Source organism: Plecotus auritus (genome assembly GCF_963455305.1).
Source record: "Plecotus auritus genome assembly, chromosome: X".
NCBI lineage: Eukaryota > Metazoa > Chordata > Mammalia > Chiroptera > Vespertilionidae > Plecotus > Plecotus auritus.
Window position 1 is genome coordinate 5,059,229 of NC_137784.1, and position 18,889 is coordinate 5,078,117.

General features: G+C 49.2%; 1 protein-coding gene across 1 annotated transcript; it reads right to left on the minus strand.

Moving 5' to 3' along the window:
- Positions 1 to 18,244: 18,244 nt before the first annotated feature.
- LOC308239746 (claudin-34-like) lies at positions 18,245 to 18,889 on the minus strand (the record flags this gene model as incomplete). The annotated part of the gene is made up of 1 exon (XM_080652556.1): positions 18,245 to 18,889. One exon carries the CDS (start codon positions 18,887 to 18,889, stop codon positions 18,245 to 18,247), a length of 645 nt encoding a protein of 214 aa, XP_080508682.1.

Below are 18,889 nucleotides of genomic sequence, written 5' to 3' on the forward strand. Positions count from 1 at the left end.
GTTGAGCGTCGACCTAAGAACCAGGAGGTCAGGGTTCGATTCCTGATCAGGGCACATGCCCCCGCTGTATGCTTGATCCCCAGTGTGGGGCATGCAGGAGGCAGCCAATCCAAATTATCTCTCATCACTGATGTTTCTCTCTCTTCTTTTCACTCTAAAATGAAGAAAAACATATTTTTTACAAGACAAATCTAAAAAGGAAGGAAGGAAGGACAGAAAAGAAAAGGAAGGAAGGAAAAGAAAGAAAAAAGAAATAAAGAAAGGAAGGAAGGAAGGAAGGAAGGAAGGAATGAAGGAAGGAAGGAGTGAAGGATGGGAGGAAGTAAGGAAGGAATAAAAGAAGGAAGGATGGATGAAAGGAAGGAAGGATGGAAAAAGAAAGGAATGATGGATGAATTGATAGAAGGAAGGAATTATGAATAGAAAGCAGAAAGTAAGGAAGCAAGGATGGAAGGAAGGAAGGAAGGAAGGAAGGAAGGAAGGAAGGAAGGAAGGAAGGAAGGAAGGAAGAAAGGGAGGAAGGAAAGAAGGAAAGAAGGAAGGAAGGAAGGAAGGAAGGAAGGAAGGAAGGAAGGAAGGAAGGAGAGAAAGGTGGAAGGATGGAAGGAAGGTTAGAAAGAATGGAAGGAAGGTTAGAAAGATGGCAGGAAGGAAGGATGGAAGAAGGAAGAAAGGAAGGCAGGAAGTATGAAAGGGAGGAAGGAAGAATGGATGGATAAATGGCAGGAAGGAATGGAGGAAGGAAGGTAAGAAAAACAAAGCAAGCAATAAAGGAAGAGGTAAGGTAGGAAGGAAGGAAAGAAGGAAGAAATAAAGAAAGGGAGAAAGGAAGGATGGATGCATGGAAGAAAGGAAGAATGGAAAGGAAGGAAGGAAGAATGGATGGATGGAAGGAAGAAAGGAAGGGTGGAATAAAGGAAGGAAGGATGAAAGGAAGATAGGAAGGATGGATGGAAAGATGGCAGGAAGGATGGAAAGATGGAAGGAATGAAGCAAGGAAGGTAGGAAGAAAGCAAGGAAGAAGGTAGGAAGGAAGCAAGGAATAAAAAAAGGAAGGAAGGAAGGTAGGAAGGAAGGAAGGAAGCAAGGAAGGAAGGGTGGATGGATGGAAGGAAGGAAGAAAAAGAAGGAAGGAAATAAGAAACAAAGCAAGAAAGACAGGAAGGAGAGAAGGTAGGAAGGAATGAATGATGGAAGGAAGGAAGAATGGAATGATGGATAAAAGGAAGGAAGGAAAGAAGGAAAGAGATGGAAGGAAAGATGAAATGAAGGAAAGAAGGAAGGAAGGAAGGAAGGAAGGAAGGAAGGAAGGAAGGAAGGAAGGTTGAAAGGAAAGAAGAGGGTGAAGAAGTTAGAAAGGAATGAAGGAGAGAAGGAAGAAAGGAAGGAGAGCAGGTAGGAAGGAAGGAAGGAAAAGGGGGAAGAAGAAAGGTGGAATAAAGAAAGGAGAGAAGGAAGGAAGGAAGGAAGGAAGGAAGGAAGGAAGGAAGGAAGGAAGGAAGGAAAGAAGGAAGGAGAGCAGGTGGGAAGGAAAGAAGGAAGGCAGGAAGGGGGCTAGGGTTCATCTCTCCTGTAAGACCACTTATGACAGTTAACCTGTTCACAGAGCAAGTAAAAGGATTAAATAAAGTGACACCCCCACCCCCACCCCGCCCCAAGAAATCTCAGGTCTTTCCTAACCAGGGAGAAAATAAAGCCCAATCTTTACCCAAACAATACGCAAAGGCAGAGGAGGACGTCTCAGAGGTACAAACGGTAGTCCCTGCCAAGCAGTAACAGAAATAAGGAAACCAAACATTCTCTTGTTTCCATGGCCCCCAGGCTGGTCTGCAGGCCTGTGACAGTTAGACTTCTTAAAGGGCCAGGGTCAGGGAGCAGGTCTTCAAGAGGTGAAGCATTGGCCTGGCTGGTTTGGCTCTGTGGATAGAGTGTTGGCCTGGGGACTGAAAGTCCCGATTACTATTCAACTCAAGGGCACATGCCTGGGTTGTGAGCTGGATCCCCAGTGTGGGGCATGCAGAAGGCAGCCAATCCATGATTCTTTGTCATCATTGATGTTTCTCTCTCTCCTTTATCTCTAAAATCAAGAAAATCATATTTCTTAGAAGACAAATCTTATATAAAAGAAATGAAGGAAGGATGGATAGATGGAAGGCAGGAAGGAAGGAAAAAAGAAAGGAAGCAGTGATGGATGGGAGGGAGGGAGGGAGGAAGGAAGGAAGGAAGGAAAGAAGGAAAGAATGAAGGAAGGAAGGAAGGAAGGAAGGAAGGAAGGAAGGAAGGAAGGAAAGAAATAAAGTAAAGGAGGAAAGGGAAAAGCCAAATCTAAAACTGTAAATGCCTCCAGGTTAATGCTAAGCATAGCCAGTTGCAAGCAGCCAACTAGTGTTTATACTATAGTCCACCAATGCTTTCCTTATTAATGCATTTTGTCTGTAACAATCTGCCCCTGTGCTTCTGACAGTGAAGGGCTCCTAACCACCTCCAATTTGGTGCTACCCGATTCCAGTTGATTTTTCTCATATGAACTCTTGGGAGGTTTTTTTTTATTTCTTTATTGATTAAAGTAATACATATGTGTCCTTATTCCCCCATTACCCCCCACCTCCCATTCATGTGCTTGCTTTTTGTTTAAAAAGAGCAACTTCACCAACCGACATGGACCAGTGGTTGAGCGTGGACCTATGAACCAGGAGGTCAGGGTTCGATTCCCGGTGAGGGCACATGCCCGGGTTGCAGACTCGATCCCCAGTGTGGGGAGTGCGGGAGGCAGCGGACCCATGATTGTCTCTCATCATTGATGTTTCTCTCTCTCTTTCCCTCTCCCTTCCTCTCTGAAGTCAATACAAATATATTTCTAAAAAAGTAAAAATATCAGAAAGAGCAACTTTCTCTATGGAGCTTTTCTGACACCGTCCCTCCTGGAGACAGAAGCACCTGCCTGCTCTCCAGGAAACCAGCTTCATCAGAGCACACAGCAGGCTCGCCTTTCCTGAAATGTGTGCTCTTGGAGGCCAGGGGTCATGTGTGTTCTTCTGTGTGTGTCCAGCATCCAGCACACGGATGCTCAATAAACATATGTTGAAGGCATGGCGGACAAGGAGAAGTGGCTGAGGAACGTTGATGGCAAGCCCTTACCCAGCACTTATGTTATGCCAGGCTCTCCGCAAAAGCATGTGCACTGAGCCGACTGGCTTCTTCTAAACACAGGCCTGGGAACAGAAACTGGCCCTGCCCGTGGGGCTCGGTTGGTTGGTGTCGGCCTGTGCACTGAAGGGTCTTGGGATTGATTCTGGGTCGGGGCACATGTCCAGGTTGTGGGCTCCATCCCGGTGAGGGTGCATGAGGGGAGCAGGTGATCGATATTTCTCTTTTGCATCAGTGTTCCTCTCTCCTCCCTCTCTTTCTCTCTCTGTGACTTTAAAAAATAATGATAACATTGGTGTGCTTATATGCATGCATACAAGTCCTTTGGTTGATCTATTTCCCTCCCTTCCAACACTCCCAAGCCTTCCCCCTGTAATTTGACAGTCTGTTCGGTGCTTTACTGCCTCTGTATCTATTTTTAGGTTCATCAGGTTATAATATTCTTTATTTTCCATAAATGAGTGAGATCATGTGGTATTTTTCTTTCAGTGCCTGCCTTATTTTACTTAACATAATGCCCTCCAGGTCCATCCATGCTGATGCAAATGGTAAGAATTCCTTCTTTTTTATAGCAGCATAGTATTCCATTGTGTAGATGTACCATAGTTTTCTAATCCACTCATCTGCTGATGGGCAATTAGGCTGTTTCCAAATCATAGCTATGGTGAATTGTGCTGCTATGAAAATAGGGGTATATATAATCTTTCTGATTGGTGTTTCTAGTTTCTTCGATATATTCCTAGAAGTGGGATTACTGGGTCAAATGGGAGCTCCATTTTTAGTTTTTTGAGGAAACGCCATACTGTTCTCCACAGTGGCGGCAGCAGTCTGCATTCCCACCAGCAGTGCACGATGGTTCCTTTTTCTCTGCATCCTCGAAAGCACTTGTCTTTGGTGATTTGTTGATGATTGCCATTCTGACAGGTGGAAGACAGACACTGGGCAAAGGCTTTGCTCAAGTACATAGGAAGGGGTGGAAATGGAGAGAAACAAAAGAAAGCATCTAAAGTCTTGCTCTGAAAGGTTAGTCTGAAGAAGAAATCTCCATTCACCAGCCAGAAAAAGAAAAAGGCTAATATTTCAGTTATGGTTTAGCTATAACATGCAATGACTTGTGCCCCAGAACGCTCCCTGTCATGTATGGGGAACCCCACCATGAAGATCTCAACCCTGAGAAACCACAGCCTGAAGAGGAATTATGGTTCCAGTTCTGGCTTCTCCACTGTATGATGTGGCTGTCTTCCCCCAGCCTGTCCCTCCTGCAGTAGCCCTTCTTCTGGCCAATGGACCTATCACTCACCCAACTCATTATGTCCAAACATCTGTACGTCTCCCAAGATTCCTCCCTCTCCCACTACCCATCCAATGGGTCACTGAGTTTGAGGGATCGTGTCTGGTTTCACACAGTTTTCATAAGGTAGCCTAAACATGCATCCCCGCAGCAAAGCAACGTCTTGAAAATAGTGCTCATGGCTACTTTAGTGGCTGAGATTTGACAAAGCTCATGAGAGATTGAAGGAGCAGAATATAGTGGATGAGGATGATGATGAGGATGATAATGACAAGAACGACAAACAGTTATGTGCCAGTATATTATCTCTTAATCTTCCCAGCAATCCTCTGAGTTACATAGGAATATGCCACTCAACCGACAGATGAGGAGATTGAGATAAGTGTGCACACACACATGCACACACACACACACACACACACACACACACACACTCACTACATAAGATTTGGAACCAAACGACCTAGTTTGGAATACAGTTTCTACCACCCACATCCTCTGTGTGCCTCTTATTTTTTTTTAAATAAAATGATTGGGGTGACATTGGTAGACTTGATCATATAGGTTTCAGGTGTGGGTTCCTATGTGACAAGATCTGCATATTGCACTGTGTGCCCGCCCCCCAAAGTCAAATCTTCTGGCACCTCATATTAGGGCCCCCTTCACCTCCACCCCCTTCCTGCACGCCCCCTACGGGGGATCTAGCCCGCAACCCGAGCATGTGCCCTGACCGGGAATCGAACCATGACCTCCTGGTTCTTAGGCAGACTCTCAGCCACTGCGCCACGCCAGCTGGGCCCCTTGAAAACCTTTACACCAAACTTCAATTAAGCTTTAAAACTTCTTGGCATTTGGAGACATACATTATTACTTAGGTCAATTTTTTTTAAGGATTTGATACTTAGGACCTTGTATGAAACCATTTTCTATCCCCTTCTCTGGAATTCGGGCTGGAAGGAGAATTCGAATCTGGCTCTGGAAGCTGACCTGACTGCAGTGACCAAGACTGAAGTGACTGTGGCACTCAGCTCATGCACTGTTGTCACGGAAACGGGCGTGTCCATCCGGTGCTAGCGCTACTTTGATCTGTCCCAGGTGCAGAGAGCAGAGGTCACACTGCACCATTAACACGAAGACATCTGAACCCTCTTTAGGCGTTTCCAGGCCTTTTTCAAAGCTTGTAATCCTGTTGGGATGTGAACAAGGAAACTGAGAAAGCAGCAGGAACTGGAACCCGTGTGGGAGGCAAGTGTGCTGATGCGCCACCTTGGGTAAGCCCCTGAATGCCCCCTCATCCCCGGGCCTTTGTTGTCTTGATTTTCAGTGGAGATAATAATCCCTGCCTCGGAGGACTGTCTAGGGCAGTGGTCCACACACTCATTAGTCAGCAGAGCCAAGTATCAACAGTGCAACGATTGAAATTTCTTTTGAGATCCAAATTTTTAAAACTTAAACTATATAGGTAGGTACATTGTTATTAACTTAGTTAGGGAACTCCTAAGCTGGCCTTTGCTAAAAACGTCCTCAATCTGATTGAGGTACACTCAAGGGGCCAAAGAGCCGCATGTGACTCACGAGCCGCTATTTGCCGACCACTGGTCTATGGGATTGGAGAAAATGGGGAATAAATAGCCCGGCACATCGCCCCTTCATAAGTAGCTGCTATTAGTGATCACTGGGTTCTGTTGCACGGAGTAAGCCTTAGCTTTCAGCATTGTGTCTTGGCTAAGAAGGCTGAGAACCAAAAGTTATTTTGGACCTTGTCACTAGGGACCAATCCAACGCCGATGATTTCCCTCAAACTTGCCAAGGGATGTCAATATCACCTGCACCGTCTTCACAGGCACCCACTGCCCCTGGCTAAGTACCGTGTGGGAGGGAAGGTTAAGGAGCCATGCCCACAGCTCTGACCTCATCACAGACTAATTATATGCTGTGTGTAGGCCACGAGTGGGCCGGGAATAGGCCGGAACATTTTTTTTTAAATCCTCACACGAGGATGTTTTTCCATTGATTTTTAGGGAGAGGGGAAGAGAGAGGGCAAGACAGAGAGATATATGGATGTGAGAGAAACACGTGGATTGGCTGCCTCCTGCATGAGCCCCGACCAGGGCCCAGGCCAGGGACCAGCCTGCAACTAAGGTAAGTGTCCTTGACTAGAATAGAACCCGGGACCCTTTGGTCCACAGGCCAATGTTCTATCCACTGAGGCAAATGCGCTAGGCTTGGCCATAAACGTTCTTGACCATAGAATAGGCAACCTGGCAAGTACCTGCCTCAGTTTACCCCGCTATACACTGGGGCAGGGTGAGCCTACCCAATGAGATGTTCAGCAACAGGTTTGGTTTGGTTTGGAATCCTCACCCGAGGATACTTTTTCATTGGTTTTTAGGGAGAGGGAGAGACAGAAACATTGATGTGAGAGACACACATCGATTGGTTGCCTCCCTCAGGAGCCTGCAACCAAGGTAGGTGCCCTTGACCGGAATTGAACCCGGGACTCTTTGGGCCCCAGGCTGATGCTCTATCCACCTTGCAAAACTGGCCAGGGTGGCAACAGGTTTAACAGTTCCACAGGTGTGTACTCAGAAGCCAGCCCCACTGCATTGGCCTAACCAAGGAGACATACATTATGTCTGCTCTTGCGGGAGATCTCCTCTCAGAGCTTGGGAGGGCAACACCGGGAAAAAACTGGGGCCCCTCCGGTGCCACAGGGGAGCAAGTAACTGGACCTGCCACGTGGACGCCTTGCTATGCAGAAGGGACCGCTGCAGGTCAGCTACCCACTAGGTGGCGACCTCCAATGGGAAATAAAGATTTGTTAGCAAGGATTAGCCCACTTTGGTTTGGCTCAGTGGGTAGAGTGTCTGCCTGCGGACTGGTTCTTACAGGCTTTACAGTCTACCCAGAAAGCAGTCCAGAAGCTTTCCTTACCAAGTCTGAAGCAGCACAGAAAGTAGTTAAGAAATTAGTCTCAGAAATTATCCCCAGGTTTGGCCTACCTGTTGCGATGGGGTCCGACAATGGCCTGGCATTCATTGCCCACATCACTCAAATATTGGCAAAAATGTTAGGCATAAGTTGGAAATTACACTGTATCTAGAGACCGCAGAGTTCAGGGCAGGTAGAGAGGATGAACTGGACCCTAAACTAAACCTTAACAAAATTAAAACTGGAGACTGGCGAAAACTGGGTGAGCCTCCTTCCTTTTGCCCTTCTTCGGGCCCGTTGGACCCCTTACGTAAAGGGCCTTACCCCCTTTGAGATTCTGTTTGGCCGACCCCCACCGCTGCTTCCCAAGCTAGGGGAGGAAGTGTTGGCATCCCTTTCTAATCACAACCTCCTGAAGTCTTACAGGCCTTACAGTTGAGTTCCACACTTAACCACCAGCTGGTCCGAGAGGCTCACCGAGACCCAGCCCCTGGGACTACACCTGCACCACCTGCATTTCAACCAGGAGACCTGGTGTGGGTGCAGAAGCACGAGCCAACATCCTTGGAGGCCAGGGGGACTGGACCCTTCACTCTTGTCCTCAGCACCCCATCAATGGTGAAGTTTGCGGGAAAAAACCACTGGATACATCGAACTCAAATCAAGAAGGCAGAATCAGAGGACCGGCCAGAGAGATGGACCATCCAGTGCACCAAAGACCCCTGAAAATCCGATTCCGAAGGCAGTCCTCCTGATCCTGATGTGCCTGTAGCCAGTCATGGTGAGTGATCCCCACCTGAGGGCTAATTACACATGGGAACTGACCTGGACTGTGGATGGTACTGTTATAGGTCATACCCCGACGCCAGGGCCCCCCTCCATAGTGCCTGACTTATGCCGATTATTTGGGGAAACTTGGAGAAAGCCGCCAGAAAGGAATACCCACTACATTTCCCCAGTAGCCCATGGGGCATATTATGTAGGGACGAGTTATGGGTGTGGCACCCTCCTCTTAGAACGAGGACTTTGACGAACTCAACATTATGTCTGCACAGCCGAAGGTAGCCCTGAATGTAGAACTGATGGGGACTATTATTGTGCCCAATGAGGTTGTGAGACTATGGCGCTGTGGACTAACAGAGATCCTGCCATCCAGTTCAAGAGAATAGTCAGCCCAGGGGCCCCTTCCAATAACTGTATGATAGGAGACTGCAATCCCGTTGTTATCACGCCCCAAAACTGGTGGGAGAAATACTGGGATGCAGGAAAAACTTGGGGACTGAGACTGTATGTAGCTGGGAGAGATCCCGGGGTCCTCTTCACCCTCCAGAGAACCCAGCAGACCCAAAGGAAAAACCCCATCGGGCCTTTAAGACCCTTAGACCAGGGGCTGCCTCCAGTACAGCCACTTAGGCCCCATCCCACACCACCACCTCCTTCCTGGAATAATACTGAGTTAACTCCTCTGACCACGGTGACGGTGACCCTTGTTTCTAAGACTCATACTTCCAAACTAGGTCGGAGACCTATCCTGGACACTCTGGGTGCAGTTTTTAACTTTTTAAATCTGACTTCCCCAAATGCCACCAGAGACTGTTGGTTGTGTTTAAACCCAGAACCCCCCTACTACATTGGAATAGGGGTAAATGCGACTGTTGGTTCAGATTCATCAGACATTAGAAATGTTTCAATTACAAACCCCCCACAAGGAGTGTGCAGATGGGGGCACAACCCCAAAATTAACCTTGGGGATTTCCAGGGACGAGGTACTTGTATTATGTCATCAGTGTTAGATTTATCAAAATCCCCTTAGGGTGAATCCTGTTCCTCAGTACTGAGGTTTGGTCAGGACAATGAAGAAGAGACAGACTGGAAACTAGTGGCCCCTGAAGGTACCTGGTTCGCATGCACCACAGGAATCACCCCTTGTGCCTCTCCTCTGACACTAATGCACCACGCAAGCCTTCCGTGTGCATCTTAGCTCATACCCTACCCCAGGTATATTACTATTCTGGGGAGGGAGGGCGCGAGCACCAGGATCTACCTGGGCGGGTTCATAGACCCCGGCAATTGTCCCCCTGCTTGTCGGTCTGGGAATAGCCGGATCAGCTGCAGTAGGCACTGCAGCACTGGTCATGGGGGACAAAAACTTTAAGGAACTTAGCAGCCAAGTAGATTTAGACTTAAGCACCTAGAGGAGAATGTACACCGCCTAGAGGATTCCCTCAGTTCGTTAGCAGAGGTAGTCTTACAAAATAGAAGGGATTTAGACTTATTGTTCATGAAGCAAGGAGGACTCTGTATGGCCTTAGGAGAAACTTGCTGTTTTTATACCAACCATTCCGGGGTCATCAGAGAAAGCCTAAGTCAACTCAGAAAAAGACTCCAAGAGAGAGAGGAAAGGCAAAGAACTGAGGGAAACTGGTATGAACATCTATTCTCTTGGTCCCCATGGCTAACAACACTCCTAACATCTCTAGCAAGACCTTTGATCTTATTGCTAATAGCAGCAACATTTGGGCCCTGTCTTATAAATAGTCTCACCAACTGTGTACAAAGGCGGATACAGGCAGGAAAGCTGATGGTCCTACCCACTCACTATCATCATCTCTGCACTGATGATAAAGAAACAATGATTTGATTCTCCCATAAAACCAGTGGGGAATGTTGGAGAGTGGGAATTTGTGAGCATTTTGGAGAGGCCGTGGACTATGCCCCAGATAGGGTGGTCAGTGCTGACACCAGGCCAGGCCTTGAGATATGGTCTCATGGCCCCTTCCGCGCTGCACCTCACAAAATAGCCTTGCAAGATAGAACACTGTCAGCTTTCTGAAGACCAGGATGACCCTGTAAATAACATGGTCGTCAAGAGCATGGCCCTGACATGATTTGGGAAAACCTGTTTTGTCTTGGGTTACTTACTCTGCAAAAACAGGCTGTGGTTAATGTGCTTAAAAGCGGTCTTGCAAAAAGAGTCGGGGCTGCTCTCTGACCTCCCCCAGGAGAGAGGGCAGTCGTCGGCCGGCAATAAAGGCTTCCTAAATTTTAGTTTGGTCTGGACTCCAGTGGTCTTTACTCGCATTCGCTCCACAACGGGAGGAGAGAAATGCCACCGCCCTCGGCGCCCTCACTGTGCTGCACCAGCAGGAAATGCGCGGGACACCTTCTCCTGCATGATTCCTGTGAAACAAGAATCCAGTGAGGCCCTTACACAGTCATTCCCAAAGAGCCCTGGACAGGGGCTTGGAACTCTCTTCCCCGCTTCCCAGAGCAGACCCGCCCTGGTGGCCGCCTCACCTTCTGGGTCTCAACCCTCATGACCTGTCCCCTTGCTCTCTGGTGACACTGAAGGTGAAGAGGGGCCAAGAGACCTCTTGCCACAGCCCAGCGGTTCCGTCATTCCCACGCGTGACCAGCAGGAGGCAGGCGCGCCGCCCTCAGCAGGGTATCAGTTTCCAGAAACTGGTCCTCATCAGAAGCATGTCTCCCAGGAGCTTCCTTGTTCAAACAACCAGAGGTTTGACTCACTTAAAGAACACACACCCTGGCTCAGTGGATGCAGGGGTGGGCAAACTTTTTGAATCGAGGGCCACAATGGATTCTTAAACTAATTAATCTTCCCAGCAATCCTCTGAGTTGCATATGAATATCACACTCAACCGACAGATGAGATTGAGATGAGTGTGCGCGCACACACACACACACACACACACACACACACACACACACACACCATAAAATATGGAACCAAATGACCTAGTTTGGAATACAGTTTCTACCACCTGCTGCCTCTGTATGCCTCTAATTTCTTTAAATTAAATTGATTGGGGTGACATTGGTTGACTTGATCATATAGGTTTCAGGTGTTGGTTCCTATGTGACAAGATCTGCATATTGTACTGTGTGCCTGCCCCCCCAAAGTCAAATCTTCTGTCACCTCATATTAGGACACCCTTCACCTCCACCCCCTTCCTGCAAGCCCCCTACAGGGATCCAGCACCAACCAGGGCATGTGCCCTGACCGGGAATCGACCTTAACCTCCTGCTTCTTAGGCAGATGCTCAGCCACTGAGCCACACCAGCTGGGCCCTTTGATGATTCTTACACCAAACTTCAATGAAGCTTTAAAGAGTTCTTGGCATTTCAGACATACATTATTACTTAGGTCAATTTTTTAAATGATTTCATACTTAGGACCTTGTATGAAACCATTTTCTATCCATTACTCTGGAATTCCGGCTGGCAGGAGACTTCCAATATGGCTCTGGCAGCTGACCTGACTGCAGTGACCAAGACTGAAGTGACTGTGGCACTCAGCTCATGCACTGTTGTCATGGAAATGGGCGCGTCCGACCCGTGCTAGCGCTACTTTGATCTGTCCCAGGTGCAGAGAGCAGAGGTCACACTGCACCATTTACACGCAGACCTCTGAACCCTCTTTAGGCGTTTCCAGGCCCTTTTCAAAGCTTGTAAACCTGTTGGGATTTGAACAAGGAAACTGAGAAAGAGCAGGACCTGGAACCCGGGTGGGAGGCACATGTGCTGATGGGTCACCTTGGGCAAGCCCCTGAATGCCCCCCTCCCTGCTCCCCAGGCCCTCATTGTCTTCATTTTCAGTGGAGATAATAATCCCTGACTCCGAGGACTGTCTAGGGCAGTGGTCGGCAAACTCATTAGTCAGCAGAGCCAAATATCAAAGGTAAAACGATTGAAATTTCTTTTGAGAGCCAAATTTTTTAAACTTAAACTATATAGGTAGGTACATTGTTATTAACTTAGTTAGGGAACTCCTAAGCTGGCCTTTGCTAAAAACGTCCTCAGTCTGATTGAGGTACACTCAAGGGGCCAAAGAGCCGCATGTGGCTCGCGAGCAGCAGTTTGCCGACCACTGGTCTTCGTGATTAGAGAAAATGGGGAATAAATAGCCCGGCACATCGCCACTTCATAAGTAGTGCTATTAGTGGTCATTGGGTTCCGTTGCACGGAGTAAGCCTTAGCTTCCAGCATTGTGTCTTGGCTAAGAAGGCTGAGAACCAAAAGTTATCTTGGGCCTTGTCACTAGGGACCAATCCAACCCCGATGCTTTCCCTCAAACTTGCCAAGGGATGTCAATATCACCTGCACCGTCTTCACAGGCACCACTGCCCCTGGCTAAGTACCGTGTGGGAGGGAGTTTAAGCAGCCATGCCCACATCAGAGCCTAATTATATGCTGCCTTTAGGCCTTGAGTAGGCCTAGGACATTCTTTTTTTTTTTTTTTTTTCAATCCTCACCCGAGGATGTTTTTCCATTGATTTTAAGGGAAAGTGGAAGAGAGAGGGAAAGACAGAGAGAAACATTGATGTGAGAGAAACACATGGATTGGCTGCCTCCTGAATGAGCCCCAACCAGGGCCCAGGCCAGGGACTACCCTGCAACTAAGGTACGTGTCCTTGACCAGAATCTAACCAGGGACCCTTTGGTCCGCAGGCCAATGTTCTATCCACTGAGCCACAGCGGCTAGGGCTGGCCATGAACGTTCTTGACCATAAAACAGGAAACCTGGCAAGTACCTGCCTCAGTTTACCCCGCAATACACTGGGGCAGGCTGAGCCTACACAATGAGAGTTCCAAATCTTGGGCACCGAGGCCCCAAGGGGGTGACCCCACCCTAACGTTTGCCCTCCTCCTCAGCCACCTGGAATGGCTGGATTCCTGGAGCCGAGGTGGCTCAGCAGGTCCCCGCCTTCCCACGCGGACTATAAGCCCAGTGAGAAAGAGGAGACTCTATACCACGTGGACCTCTTGTCTAGGAAGAGAGGAAGTGCCCTCTCCCTGCTCTGCCCCCCTGAATCCACAACAAAATGCTGGAACCAAAATTCTGATATTCAAATAAAAAAAACAAAATTCTAATGTTCAGCAACAGGTTTGGTTTGGTTTGGTTTTGAATCATCACCCGAGGATACTTTTTCATTGGTTTTTAGGGAGAGGGAGAGACAGAGAAACATTGATGTGAGAGACACACATCGATTGGTTGCCTCCCTCAGGAGCCTGCAACCAAGGTAGGTGCCCTTGACCGGAACTGAACCCGGGACTGTTTGGGCCGCAGGCTGATGCTCTATCCACCCTGCAAAACTGGCCAGGGTGGCAACAGGTTTAATAGTTTAATCCACAGCCAAACTCCAAAGACAGCCAATCACAGACAGCCAGCTGGCTGCCCGCCCCAGTCCTTCCTTCCTTCCTTTCCTTCTTCCACACTTTCCTCCTTTCCTCTGGCTCCTGTCAACACAGCCTCCTAACCACTTCGGGCTTGAAACTGTCCAATCGGAATCGATTTTTGAGAAAATAAGCTCGAACCGTTGTTAATATGCCTTTGTTTCTGTTTCAGCAGCTCCGGAGTCAGAACAGGGACCCAAAGGAGCCCCCCTAACCCCCCTCACACAGACAGCCTCAGGAACAAGGAGCAAGGACACAGGTACCTGCTGGGCCCTGGAGTGCATGGCCTTCTCGCTGCCGCCAGAGATGCGGGCAAGTCCCTCTGGGTCCTGCATCCCAGCGCCCGGGCCTCCGTGTTAGGAGCTTGCAGACTTTAGCTGAGCATCTCTTTCCGGACTGGTCCACAAACTGCCTGGAACTGGGCTGGTTCCCAACGGACACGAAGCCGGAGCCCGGGAGAGACTGTGTCCCTCTTAGAACCTGGAACGGGTCAAGGGAGGCCTCAGGTGAACACAATTTGGCTTTAAGATTGAACAAGTAGAGCTTGGTGGTTGAGTGTTGACCTGTGAAACAGGAGGTCAGGGTTCGATTCCTGGTCAGGGCACATGCCTGGGTTGCAGGCTCCATCCCCAGTAGGGGGTGTGCAAGGGCAGCCAACCTGTGATTCTCCATCACCATTGATGTTTCTCTCTCCCCCTCTCCCTTCCTCTCTGAAATCAATAACAATATATTTTTTAAAAAGAGTTGAAGTCCTTCTACAATGGAAATGTCCTTGTTGAGGTCTCAGAGCACATAGGCACTGTGATTCCTCAGAGACTTAAGTAGAAAGCCTGGAGGAAGGGGAAGGTGAGGGGAGAAAGTGTGACGTGATGGGAGCCAGGGTCAGGCCACGGGGCGGCCTCCCTGAACGGGCCTTGGTCCAGGACGGTGGGGTAAGCTGACCTGGGTCCTCTGGGGCGCCTCTGTTCTGTTCCACTGGCAGAGCTCCCCTCCTTCCCCCCTGTCCTCTACCTTAAATACGGCCATCACCCGACTCTCCTCCCACTTGCACCTGCTGGTGTCCAGAAGGCACGCTATGACCCAGGTGCGGCCTCTGCTCTGCCTCCCTCCGCGAGTGCTATCACTAGGCACCCCTCCCTGCCTTGGGCCCGCAGCAAAGGGCCCGGCACTGCCGCATGCTGGCCCCGAGCCCAAATGCCACATGGCAGCCTCTGGCTCCTGGGCACCGTGGGAGGATTCCCGGCAGGAGGAGGAGGAGGAGAGAAATGCCACCGCCCTCGGCTCCCTCGCTGTGCTGCACACGCTGGAAATGCGCTGGACACCTTCTCCTGCCTGATTCCTGTGAAACAAGAATCCAGTGAGGCCCTTACACAGTCATTCCCAAAGAGCCCTGGACAGGGGCTTGGAACTCTCTGCCCAGCTTCCCAGAGAAGACCCGCCCTGGTGGCCGCCTCACCTTCTGGGTCTCAGCCCTCATGACCTGTCCCCTTGCTCTCTGGTGACACTGAGGGCGAAGAGGGGACAACAGACCTCTTGCCACAGCCCAGCGGTTCCGTCATTCCCACGCATTACCAGCAGGAGGCAGGCGCACCGTCCTCAGCAGGATATCAGGTTCCAGAAACCAGTCCTCATCAGAAGCATGTCTCCCAGGAGCTTCTTTGTTCAAACAACCAGAGGTTTGACTCTCTAAAGAACACACACCCTGGCAGAGTGGATAGAGCATCGCCCCACGGAGTGAAGGGTCCCGGGTTTGACTCTGGTCAAGGGCATGTACCTTGGTTGCAGGCTCAATCCCCAGTAGGAGGCGATCAGGAGACAGCTGATGGTGTTTCTCTCTCACTGATGTTTCTAGCTCTCTATCCCTCTCCCTTCCTCTTTGTAAAATCAATAAAAATAAGTTTTTTTTTAAAATTAGACCGACTACAGGTGTTTACCTGGGAACCACTTCCCAGCCATTCCAGACCTGCATGGAGAGTGGGTAAGACTCCGCCCAAGGCCAGCCCTGACCATCCATGGGATGCAGAGGCTCCTTTCAAACCCGTGGGAAGGGAGCCGTGGTCTCTCACTCAGTGCAGAGGCTGTGACTTCCTCCCAGTTCTAAGGACAGTGTGCACATCATGGCAGGCAGTGAAGGGACATTTCCTAAAGAATGCTTCTACCACTTCACACTAGCTCCCTCACAGGGAAGAGGGAAGAATCCGTTGCCCACAGATCGGATTCAAAGCCGCGAAGCAAAGGATCCATTGAACATTCTAGGTCACAGGCACTGTCCTTGGAACACATATGTGAATAGCTCATAGGCTTTTGCCCCAGGGGAAATTTTTTGAAACACTGTGCTCTCAGAGACTTAAATTCTCTCTCTCTTTTTTTTATTTATGGAATCTTTTTTTATTTTTTAAAGTGTTACATATATTAGTATATATATCTCCTATTTTTCCCCCATTGACCTTCCCCCAGCATCCCCTACCCCCAGTCACATGCCCTCATCCCACCCACCAAGTGGTGGAGTTATGGTCAATTTGCATATTCATAATGGCAATCATCAACAAATCAACAAATGACAAGTGCTGGTGAGGATGTGGAGAAGGGGAACCCTCGTGCACTGTTGGTGGGAATGTAGACTGGTGCAGCCACTGTGGAGAACGGTATGGACTTTCCTCAAAAAACTAAAAATAAAACTGCCATTTGACCCAGTGATCCCACTTCTTAAATACTGTTTGAGAAGAAGCCCATTTTAGCCTAGCCCGTGTGGCTCAGTGGTTGAGCATCCACTTAGGAACTAGGAGGTCATGGTTTGATTCCTGACTGGGGGCTTGAAACCCAGAGGAGATATGTAAGATGCAGCCAATCCATGATTGTCTCTCATCACTGATGTTTCAATCTCTCTCTCCCTCTCCCTTCTGTTCTGAAATCAATGAAAATATTTTTTTAAAAGAAATAGAGCTCCCCTCTCTTAACAAAAAAAAAGACTTAAGAGGCAGAGTGGACATCTTATGCAAGAATGAAGAAATGAAAGTGTAGAATTACTTTTCAAGCATTTAAAATTCTGGTATTTATTAGATGTTCATAAGAAACTAGAGGCCTGATGCACGTAATTCGTCCAAGAGTAGGCCTTCCTTCCCTTCACTACCAGCACCGACTTCCCTCTGGCACCCGGACCCAGGCTTCCTTCTGGCCGCAGGCAGGCTCCCGGGCTTTCCTCTGGCCACTGAAGGCACCTGGGACCTGGGCTTCCCTCACATCCCCTGCTTTGTCCAGAAGTGTGTCTGGGCTAATTAGTATATTAAGCTTTTATTAGTATAGATAGTTGTTATGTTTAAAGGTGTACTATGGAAAGGCAAGGAAATATCCTTTTTTTTAGAGAATAATTTTGAAGTGCATAGGGATGAAGGAACGTGACGTCTGGGGTTTGCATTCAAGTTCTTCGGAGAAAGCAAAGTAGAGGAAAAGAAGGGAAGGAAGTGAGAGAAAGCGAATATGGCAAAATCTCGGTAACTGCTGAATCCGGCAATGGAAGGTGGATTCCTCCCGCGCTTCTCCTTTTGCACAGGTGGGGAATTGCATGTGGTGGAGAGGTGTTAGGGCCAGGCCATGGAAGGTCAGGTCAGTTGTTTTTTTGGGAGTCTGAGAGGGAGCTGTGAGAATCCCAGCAACTCTCATTTCCACACAGTAGGAGTATAGCATTGATTATCCTACATAATAAAGAGGGAATATGCAAATTGACCATATCTCCACTACAAAGAAGGCGGTGCCCACAGTGGAGGCAGGGTTTACGGAACACAAGATGATGTGCCCACAGCATAGGCCAAGAACCCATAAAGAGCCTTAACGAGCAATCAGCAAGACCTGAGGCTGGGCCCCCATCCGGCTTGACAGGGGACCTCGGGCCACGCCCCCCACTCTGGCACCAAGCCCGGGAAACTCAGGCTGCATCCCCAACCTGGCGGAGCTTGACAGGAGACCTCAGGCCACACACCCCGACCCTGTCCAGGGCTAGGTGACCTCAGAGAATGCCTCCCACCTGGCATGGATTGACGGAAGACATCAGGATATGCCCCCCGCCCCGGCCCATGCTGGGGGACCTCAGGCCATGTACCAACCCCTGTGCCAGACCAGGACACCTGACGCTGCGCCACCCAATCTGGCAGGGCTTGACAAAGGTGGGACCAGCCAGGTCTGGATCTAGCTCAATGGGAGGGCGGGCTGGCTGGGTCTGGGTCTCCCAAAATTTTGAGGCGCATGTGGGTCGGCGGGGACTTGACTTTGGGTTCCGTGGTGTGCCCCAGACTCTGACAGGAAGAATATTTTCATATACATTTTACTACTTTTCTTTCATCTCTGATACTTCTATTATAGAGAAAGGGCAAATAGCAATATTAAAACATGTCCTCTAATTAATCCCATTTTAATGGGCATGAATTTTGTGCACCAGGCCACAAGTTTAATCAATAATAAGTAAAATCCACATTCAGTAAGACAGGTGCAAAGTGGTTTCTTTGGAATTTTTTTAATGAAAGTTCCTTAACCAATCGATGAGCCCAATTTGCACAGAGCAGGATATGGTCACTTGCTGCTCAAGATGACCTTTGCCATGGTCATGAATCCTTAGACCTATTTCATAGATACTTCACCCCCATAAACTGCTCATCGTGGATTTGCAAAGCTATGCAACCAGGAATTTCACACTTGCGAGACTTCGGGGTACACTTGGTTGTCGGGGGACAGCTGGAAAGAGATGGTAAGTAGCCCACTCAACAGCATCAGGGATGCAGCCAGAACCGCCAGGGGCACGGTGCTGCCGAGCTTCTGCCGGTCGGGCCTGAAGGGGATGTGGAAGGATGGCGGGAATGCAATGCCCTCTTCATCCATCACAGCCTGGTTGTTGGAGATCACGACAATGAAGATCAATGTGCCAGCTATGATGCTCAGGACTCTGGAAGCGAAGAACAGATTGCCGGTGGTGTCCTTCTGAAGCTGTCCCGTGTACACTCTGTGCAGGCCCATGACCATGAGCCCTTTCCCCAGGAACCCGAGGAGGATGGCGGCCAGCAGCAGGTGCTGAGCAATGCGGATATCCAGCGGCAGGTAGGTGTCACTGTAGGTGTAGCGGTGACACGCTATGGGTCGGCTCTGCAGGCTGTTGGGCTGGTAAGTGCAGACCTTCCACATGCCCACGCAGGCCATCCCCCAGGGCGGGGCGGGACTGCTCTCTATGTACCATACCCGCCAATTGGCCAGGCCCGTGCAAACCATGGTGAGGATCCATCCCAGGATGTTGAGCACTAAACTCGCTGCCTGGCAATTGGCCTTGTCGAACAAGGCCAT